This window comes from Oncorhynchus mykiss, chromosome 5 (assembly GCF_013265735.2).
Source record: "Oncorhynchus mykiss isolate Arlee chromosome 5, USDA_OmykA_1.1, whole genome shotgun sequence".
Lineage (NCBI taxonomy): Eukaryota > Metazoa > Chordata > Actinopteri > Salmoniformes > Salmonidae > Oncorhynchus > Oncorhynchus mykiss.
In genome coordinates, this window is record NC_048569.1 from 37,402,504 (window position 1) to 37,412,689 (window position 10,186).

The 10,186-nt window shown below is 38.9% G+C and overlaps 1 protein-coding gene across 1 annotated transcript; it reads left to right on the forward strand.

Moving 5' to 3' along the window:
- Window positions 1-6,691: 6,691 nt before the first annotated feature.
- Window positions 6,692-9,062, forward strand: m17 (IL-6 subfamily cytokine M17). Its single transcript, NM_001195170.1, has 3 exons — window positions 6,692-6,794; window positions 7,212-7,360; window positions 8,075-9,062. The coding sequence occupies exons 1-3, from the start codon at window positions 6,737-6,739 to the stop codon at window positions 8,549-8,551; spliced, it is 684 nt and encodes a 227-aa protein (NP_001182099.1). The 5' UTR covers window positions 6,692-6,736; the 3' UTR covers window positions 8,552-9,062.
- The last annotated feature ends 1,124 nt before the right edge of the window (window positions 9,063-10,186 follow it).

The following is a 10,186-nucleotide window of genomic DNA, read 5'->3' on the forward strand; positions in this document are numbered from 1 at the left end:
CGGAAGTTTACATACACGTAGGTTGGAGTCATTAAAACTAGTTTTTCAACCACTCCACAAATTTCTTGTTAACAAACTATATTTTTGGCAAGTCAGTCAGGACATCTACTTTGTATATATTTGTATTTTCCAACAATTGTTAACAGACAGATTATTTCACTTCTAATTCATAGTATCACAATTCCAGTGGATCAGACGTTTACATATACTAAGTTGACTGTGCCTTTAAACAGCTTGGAAAATTCCAGAAAATTATGTCATGGCTTTAGAAGCTTCTAATAGGCTAATTGACATCATTTGAGTCAATTGGAGGTGTACCTGTGGATGTATGTCAAGGCTTACCTTAAAACTCAATGCCTCTTTGCTTGACATCATGGGAAAATCAAAAGAAATCAGCCAAGAGCTCAGAAAAAAATTGTAGACCTCCACAAGTCTGGTTCATCCTTGGGAGCAATTTCCAAATGCCTGAAGGTACCACGTTCATTTGTACAAACAATAGTACGCAAGTATAAACACCATGGGACCACGCAGCTGTCATACCGATCAGGAAGGAGACAAGTTCTGTCTCCTAGAGATGAACATACCTTGGTGCGAAAAGTGCAACTCAATCACAGAACAACAGCAAAGGACCCTGTGAAGATACTGGGGGAAACAGGTACAAAAGTACCTACAGTGCCTTGCGAAAGTATTCGGCCCCCTTGAACTTTGCGACCTTTTGCCACATTTCAGGCTTCAAACATAAAGATATAAAACTGTATTTTTTTGTGAAGAATCAACAACAAGTGGGACACAATCATGAAGTGGAACGACATTTATTGGATATTTCAAACTTTTTTAACAAATCAAAAACTGAAAAATTGGGCGTGCAAAATTATTCAGCCCCCTTAAGTTAATACTTTGTAGCGCCACCTTTTGCTGCGATTACAGCTGTAAGTCGCTTGGGGTATGTCTCTATCAGTTTTGCACATCGAGAGACTGACATTTTTTCCCATTCCTCCTTGCAAAACAGCTCAAGCTCAGTGAGGTTGGATGGAGAGCATTTGTGAACAGCAGTTTTCAGTTCTTTCCACAGATTCTCGATTGGATTCAGGTCTGGACTTTGACTTGGCCATTCTAACACCTGGATATGTTTATTATTTATCTGTTGGCGCAATTATTAGAAAATGGAAGAAGTTCAAGATGACGGTCAATCACCCTCGGTCTGGGGCTCCATGCAAGATCTCACCTCGTGGGGCATCAATGATGATGAGGAAGGTGAGGGATCAGCCCAGAACTACATGGCAGGACCTGGTCAATGACCTGAAGAGACCTGGGACCACAGTCTCAAAGAAAAGCATTAGTAGCAGAGAAGGTCATGTGGTCTGATGAGACAAAAATAGAGCTTTTTTGTCTAAACTCCACTCGCCGTGTTTGGAGGAAGAAGAAGGATGAGTACAACCCCAAGAACACTATCCCAACAGTGAAGCATGGAGGTGTTAACATCATTCTTTGGGGATGTTTTTCTGCAAAGGGGACAGGACTACTGCAGCATATTGAGGGGAGGATGGATGGGGCCATGTATCGCGAGATCTTGGCCAACAACCTCATTCCCTCAGTAAGAGCATTGAAGATGGGTTGTGGCTGGGTCTTCCAGCATGACAACGACCCAAAACACACAGCCAGGGCAACTAAGGAGTGGCTCCGTAAGAAGCATCTCAAGGGCCTGGAGTGATTAGACTTGATTACACACAGGTGGATTGTATTTATCATCATTAGTCATTTTGGTCAACATTGGATAATTCAGAGATCCTCACTGAACTTCTGGAGAGAGTTTGCTGCACTGAAAGTAAAGGGGCTGAATAATTTTGCACGCCCAATTTTTCAGTTTTTGATTTGTTAAAAAAGTTTGAAATATCCAATAAATGTCGTTCCACTTCATGATTGTGTCCCACTTGTTGTTGATTCTTCACAAAAAAATACAGTTTTATATCTTTATGTTTGAAGCCTGAAATGTGGCAAAAGGTCGCAAAGTTCAAGGGGGGCGAATACTTTCGCAAGGCACTGTATATCCACAGTAAAACTAGTCCTATATCGACATAACCTGAAAGGCAGCACAGCAAGGAAGAAGCCACTGCCTCATAACCGCCATAAAAAAAGCCAGACTACAGTTTGCGACTGCACATGGGGACAAAGATCGAACTGTTTGGAGAAATGTCCTATGGTCTGATGAAACAAAAATAGAACTGATTGGCCATAATGACCATCATTATGTTTGGAGGAAAAAGTGGGACACTTGCAAGCCGAAGAACACCATCCCAACCGTGAAGCACGGGGGTGGCAGCATCATGTTGTGGGGATGCTTTGCTGCAGGAGGGACTGGTGCACTTCACAAAATAGATGGCATCATGAGGGAGGAAAATGATGTGGATATATTGAAGCAACATCTCAAGACATCAGACAGGAAGTTAAAGCTTGGTCGCAAATGGGTCTTCCAAATGGACAATGACGCCAAGCATACTTCCAAAGTTGTGGCAAAATGGCTTAAGGACAACAAAGTCAAGGTTTTGGAGTGGCCATCACAAAGCCCTGGCCTCAATTCCAAAGAAAATGTGTAGGCCGAACTGAAAAAGCGTGTGCGAGCAAGGAGGCTTACAAACCTGACTCTGTTACACCAGCTCTGTCAGGAGGAAAGGGCCAAAATTCCCCCAACTTATTGTATGAAGCTTGTGGAAGGCTACCCGAAACGTTTGAGCCAAGTTAAACAGTTTAAAGGCAATGCTACCAAATACTAAGTGAGTGTATGTAAACTTCTGACCCACTGGGAATGTGATGAAAGAAATAAAAGCTGAAATAAATTATTCTCTCTACTATTATTCTGACATTTCACATTCTTAAAATAAAGTGGTGATCCTAACTGAGCTGAAACAGGGAATTTTTACTAGGATTAAAAAAACTGAGAAAACTGAAAACTTAGTTTAAATTTATTTGGCTTAGGTGTATGTAAACTTCTGACTTCAACTGTACATATTTACCTCAATTACCTCGTATACCTGCACATAGACTCGATACTGGTACCCTGTGCATATAGCTAAGTTATCGTTACTCATTGAGTATTTATTCCTTGTGTTATTATTTTTCTATTAATTTTTCTTTTTACTGTTTTTACTATTTTTATATTATTATCTTATTTCATTTTATTCTGCATTGTCGGGAATGGCCCCCCGTAAGTAAGTATTTCACTTTTAGTCTATACTTGTTGTTTGCGAAGCATGTGACAAATACCATTTGATTTGATTTGGCTCCACCTTGGTAATTAATTTCACACATGTCATCACTGATCATTTATCATTGTTTTGGTCATGGTTGGTTCAATCAAAAATGGAGTAGCCGGTTTATTAGTTATAAACAACATCATAGTTGGGCCGTCATCATATTCTGAAAGTGGGCTTCTCTGAAACACAGATGTACCAAACAGGAGTTTCCTGAGAAAATCAACTTTTGTGAGTTTCAAGAGCTTTGAGGTGTGTCTTGGTTTGGTGTTGGGGACAGAGAGACACTACAGGGTGTGGTGCTGTTGTTTCCTGGCCCACTTTGGTGACTCTGACCCTTTCTCTGACCCTTTCAAGTGTTGGTCCAATGTTTCATGGGCTGAAATAAAAGATCCCAGAAATGTTCCATACTTTTTGTGCCCAAATGTTTATATTCATGTAAGTGAGCATTTCTCCTTTGCCAAGATAATCCATCCAACTGACAGGTATAGTGTATAAAGAAGTTGATTAAACAGCATGATCATTAAACAGGTGCACCTTGTGCTGGGGACAATAAAAGGCCACTCTATAATGTGCAGTTTTGTCACACAATACAATGCCACAGATGTGTCAAGTTTTGAGAAAGCATGTAATTGGCGTGCTGACTGCAGGAATGTCCACCAGAGTTTTTACCAGAGAATTTAATGTTAATTTCTCGACCATAAGCCACCTCCAATGTTGTTTTAGAAAATTTGGTAGTACATCCAACCAGCCTCACAACCGCAAACCACGTGTAACCTCGCCAGCCCAGGACCTCCACAACCAGCTTCTTCCTTTGCGGGATCGTCCGAGACCAGCCACCCGGACAGATGATGAACCTGAGGAGTATTTCTGTATGTGATAAAGCACTTTTGTGGGGGAAAACTTCATCTGATTGGCTGGGCCTAGCTCCCCAGTGGTTGGGCCCAGTCATGTGAAATCCATAGATTAGGGCCTAATGAATTTATTTCAATTGACTGATTTTCTTATATAAACTATAACTCAGTGAACTCATTGACATTATTGCATGTTGCGTTTATATTGTTGTTCAGTATATATTCCATGCAATTACTATGTGTAACTGTGGGTTGCTCATCTTTTCCGGTTGCTGCAGCTAGCGACTGGAACGAGCTGCAACAAACACTCAAACTGGACAGTATTATCTCAATCTCTTTATTCAAAGACTCAATCATGAACACTCTTACTGACAGTTGTGGCTGCTTCGCGTGATGTGTTGTTGCCTCCACCTTCTTGCCCTTTGTGCTGTTGTCTGTGTCCAACAATGTTGTGCTGCTGCCATGTTGTGTTGCTACCATGTTGTTGTCATGTTGTGTTGCTACCATCCTGTGTTGTCATGTGTTGCTGCCATGCTATGTTGTTGTCTTAGGTCTCTCTTTATATAGTGTTGTGTTGTCTCTCTTGTCGTGATGTGTGTTTTGTCCTATATTTTTAATCCCAGCCCCCATCCCCGCAGGAGGCCTTTAGCCTTCTGTTAGGCCGTCATTGTAAATAAGAATTTGTTCTTAACTGACTTGCCTAGTTAAATAAAGGTTAAATAATATAAAAAACAAAATTGATGTTGTTCTCTAAAGCGCATAAAAATAACTTTGATGATTTAACCATATGTACTTTGGATGGTGTCCATACTAATCGTGTCCCTGCTTACAAATATCCGGGCATCTGGATAGATGAAAACTGTCTTTTAAAAAGCATATTGATAAGTTAGTAAAGAAGCTGGGAATATAAATGGCCTTCTTCTATAGAAATAGGTCCTGCCTCTCGCTAAATAGTAGAAAGCAGATTATTCAGTTGACGTTCTTATCAGTGCTAGACTATGGCGAAATCGTCTATGCGAACACAGCTCCCACCCCATTAAAGCCGGTAGATGCAGTTTATCACAGCACACTGCACTTTATTACAGGCGACAATTTTAGTACTCAGTGTATTCTCTACCAGAAAGTTGGTTGGCCCTCTTTGATGTCAAGTAGGTTGATACATTGCTATGTTTTCATGTATAAAGCCCTTTTACAAAAAGTCCTACTGTATCTAACATCATTACTAAACTTTAGACATTCGAGTCACCACCCCAGGTCTCACGGATGGCTAACTCTGGACATTCCTTTGGTCTCTACTGAGTTAGGTAAATCAGCTTTTCGTTTTCTTACACCTTATTTGTGGAACAATCTTCAAAATGTTGTTAAATTTGATGTTCTTTGGTGCCAATAAGGCAATTCAGAAAGCTCATTGAGGACCTTATTACTGATGAATGTGTTTTGATTACCGTTTTTTTCTTTCTGCTTGCATTCTATATTTTGATGTCTCTATTTGATGTAATTCAGGGCTAATCTGTAAAAGAGACCTTGGACTGTCACGTTCTGACCTTAGTTCTTTTGTTATGTCTTTGTTTTTGTATGGTCAGGGCGTGAATTGTGTGGGTTGTCTATGTTCCTTTTTCTATGTGGATTGTTTTTGTGTTTGGCCTGGTATGGTTCTCAATCAGAGGCAGGTGTTGTTAGTTGTCTCTGATTGAGAATCATACTTAGGTAGCCTTTTCCCACCTGTGTGGTGTGGGTGATATATTTTCTGTTCAGTGTTTTTTCAGCACCATTCAGGACTGTTCATTTGTCGTTTTATTGTTTTGGTTCAGTGTTCAATTACTTTATTAAAGAATATGGACACTTACCACGCTGTGCATTGGTCCTCCTCTTCTTCTACCTATGACAAACGTTACATGGTCTCAGTAAAATAAAGGTTAAATAAACAATTTATAAAAACCATAAGGAATTTAAAACGACATCATATGATACCCAAACTGAACAGATTGCAACACTGCATGAACTTCTTTTAAAACTTCACAACCACTTACTCTAGGAGGCGACAGCATTACTACAATGAATTGTGGGTTGACCTCTTGTGACTGGCATAAAACAAATGACCTCACATATGCATAGGATATTATATTAATTTGTTAGCACAGCTTTTACAGTACACTACCTCAACTCAAAGATTGTAATCCGTTGACAGTTATACCGTTTGTAAATGTATGGCAGTTAACCCACTGTTCATAGGCCGTCATTGAAAATAAGGATTTGTTCTTAACTGACCTGCCTAGTTTAAAAAAAAGGTTAAAAAAAAATAATAATAATAATAAAATCCAAATATACAAATGAATATACCTGCAATACTGTAATATATAATGTAGATACATCTGGTATCTGTGAACCCTGTGGGAGTGAGCTCAGAGAACAGACAAGGGTGAGCATACACATACATTTAGATTTGGTATATCAAATAAAGCAATTCAGGTCTGAAAAACAAATCTGGGAAATGCAGTTGCTTCACAAAGAAAGAGCTGAGCACGTCATTTCCTCCAATGACAAATGCGTGGTTTCAGTCTTTTAAAACGTTTTTCAGGGGAGTGATCATGACTAGTCTGTGTCTAACACTTGGCCTGTGTGATTGTATGGGAAATGAGTGGTCATGTAAAGAATATGTGTCCTCAGCTGACCATATCACAAGCAGCAAGAAGTAAGTAAAATTACATTATAAAACCATTATTGCTATATTTCATTTACGGTGAATAACTATTTATTCAACCATGTGGATACTGTACTGTACTTGCTGAAATGTCACATGTATTTATGGAACATCAATGTGCCGACATTAAATGAATGATGATGTGCAAATGTTGAATAATGTTTTTTTTTGTGTGTGTGTGTATGAATGATTGTACTCATATGCATAGGTGCAAACTAAGTATGTGTCGTCTCAACTTTTATTGTGTCCTTTACTCATTATATAGACATTTTAAATACTGTAACTGTTACCACAGCTACTTATCGCAATACATTTCATACTTCTATTTTAGATTGTCATGCAACTATGCTAAAGTCTGTGATATAGGTGTTAGTGTGGTGATTTTAATTGTCTCACCTTGCTTCTCAGCATTGCTCTCTCTGTTACTGGTTGCTGCCATTGATTCAGTGAGTGCTGGAGTAGTATGTAGGAAGCAACCGTGTGGGAGTTCCCTACAAAGAAGTTTGAAGCTAACCAAACTCATACACAAGGAATCTGTGGACCTCTTAAAAACATACGTAAGTCAAGGCATAATATTTGTTCAGTATTTTAACTGAGTAGTTTGAGACTTGAATGCTGATTGGCTGACAGCCGTGGTATATCAGACTGTATACCACGGAAATGACAAAACATGTATTTTTACTAATTACGTTGGTAACCAGTTAGAATGCTGATTGGCTGATTGGCTTAATTATAGCCTCGGGTGACATGTACAGTTGAAGTTGGAAGTTTACATACACTTAGGTTGGAGTTATTAAAACTTGTTTTTCAACCACTCCACAAATTTCTTGTTAGCAAACTATAGTTTTGGCAAGTCGTTTGGGACATCTACTTTGTGCAAGACACAAGTGTATGTAAACTTCTAACTCACTGGGAATGTGATGAAAGAAATAAAAGCAGATATAAATAATTCTCTCTGCTATCATTCTGACATTCTGACACATTCTTAAAATAAAGTGGTGATCTTAACTGACCTAAGACAGGGAATTGTTACTTGGATCAAATGTCAGGAATTGTGAAAAACTGAGTTTGAATGTATTTGGCTAAGGTGTATGTAAACTTCCAACTTCAACTGTATATTATGGAATCATCCACAGTCTAATGGGAAATGTAAAACTACTTTTAAGCTATTTTATGGCCAAATTATAATGGATTATGGGCTACCTGTTGGAGTTTGTAAAAGGGCTTCCAAGAACTTCCAGTAATTTGATGTTTTTTTCATTGATCTCCAGAAGCTCAGTCAAGGAGACATGTCAGAGCTGTTCTGCCAGATGTCAATCAACAACGTTCCTGACCCAAACATCTCTGGCCTTGACCCCTCAGAGCGGATGTTGAGCATCTACTCCCACTGTAAGGCTTTCCTACCACACCTGAAGAGGGTCACTGAGCAACAGACAGACTTACAGCCACCATCCTGCTCACTGCTGAGCAAACTCTCTACTGCCCATAACCGCACCAATGGTCTGGCCAACCAAATAAACTGCATTTACCAAACCCTCTTTCCAAACCTGCCCATCCCACCTGAACCTGTAGACGGACCGACTTCAGTACCCCCATCCCAGAACGTGTTCCAGCAGAAGGTCTATGGCTGTGTGGTTCTTAAGAGATTCAAGGCGTTCCTGTCACGGGTCACACGTGAACTAAGGACCCTAAAGAGCCAAGTGTGCACTAGGAGGATAACATTTGCAGACACAAATGCACTGTTCTGAGGCTGACCTTCTATTTATTTTATTTATTATTTATTGTACACTTGAAGGTATGGAGGCTTATTGCTGCCACTGAAAGAAAAAATGGCAGGCCAATATTTTTCAGTGGCAGCAATAATCCCCTGTGCATACCACGTCATTTGAACGTCGTCGTTTGTGTAAAGTTGGTTGAGATGTTAACCAATGAGATTTCAATCTTCATTCTTCCACTCAAAAAGACAGCCAGAATTCTGTTGTATTCCCAATGTGTTATCGATATGCTTTCCACCATCTAAAAGCGCAACCAAATTCCATTGAAAAACAATGTCAGATTATTATTTTTTTGTCATGTAAATGTATTATCGCTGCACTTTCAACCATTATATAGCACAACAAAGTTCAAATGGGAATAAAATGTCAGATATTTTGTATTTATGCAACAACTTAATGTGTTATCACTGTGCTTCATCTAATAGCGCAACCAAATGAAGTGTTTTGCAGCTGAGATTACATTAAAAGTACATAGTGCAAGCAATCAATGCTGTTTGAGATTTTGTGCAGATTCAAATAGCAATTGTGAAGATCTCCACTGACCTGGGACCTTTGCATACTATCTTGAACATGAATGCTTTCGATGATTATAGAAGACATTTATGGTTACAGTAACCTCAATGTGGCAGTGGATGTGTTGCTCATTTTAAGTTTGTATCAATACTGTTACATTCATTTGTAAGACAGCCTTAAATTCTGGCTTTGAACTGTATTGCCAGTTGTAAGTGACGCAACCAAATATCAACATTTGAAGGAAATGTATATTCTGCTTGGATACCTGTTCCACTGACTTATTCTAGCTTTATTTCCAGTTAGTCTACAAATTCATAATTTATACACTACCTGTCAAAAGTTTTAGAACACCTATTCATTCAAGGGTTTTTCTGTATTTTTTAAAAGTATTTTCTACATTGTAGAATAATAGTGAAGACATCAAAACTATGAAAGAACACATATGGAATCATGTAGTAACCAAATAAGTGTTAAATAAATCAAAATACATTTTATATTTGAGATTTTTCAAATAGCCACCCTTCGCATTGATGACAGCTTTGCATACTCTTGGCATTCTCAAAACCAGCTTTGTGAGGTAGTCACCTGAAATAAATGTCAATTAACAGGTGTGCCTTCTTAAAAAGTTAATTTGTGGAATTTATTTCCTTCTTAATGCGTTTGAGCCAATTAGTTGTGTTGTGACAAGGTAGGGTGGTATACAGAAGATAGCCCTATTTGGTAAAAGACCAAGTCAATATTATGGAAAGAACAGCTCAAATATGCAAAGAGAAACGACAGTCCATCATTACTTTAAGACATGAAGGTCAGTCAATCTGGCAAATTTCAAGTGCAGTCACAAAAACCATCAAGCTCGGTGATGAAACTGGCTCTCATGAGGACCGCCACAAGAATAAAAGACCAAGAGTTACCTCTGCTGCAGAGGATAAGTTCATTAGAGTTACCAGCCTCAGAAATTGCAGCCCAAATAAATGCTTCATAGAGTTCAAGTAACAGACACATCTTAACATCAACTGTTCAGAGGAGATTGTGTGAATCAGGCCTTCATGGTCGAATTTCTGCAAAGAAACAACTACTAAAGGACACCAATAAGAA

Bases quoted from the DNA above. Each gene is read 5' to 3' on its own strand.
- m17 (NM_001195170.1), top strand. From the start codon at position 6,737: ATGAGTGGTCATGTAAAGAATATGTGTCCTCAGCTGACCATATCACAA. The intron at 6,795-7,211 runs GTAAGTAAAATT...CTTGCTTCTCAG, and splicing joins CATATCACAAGCAGCAAGAA to CATTGCTCTCTCTGTTACTG. The intron at 7,361-8,074 runs GTAAGTCAAGGC...ATTGATCTCCAG, and splicing joins TGGACCTCTTAAAAACATAC to AAGCTCAGTCAAGGAGACAT.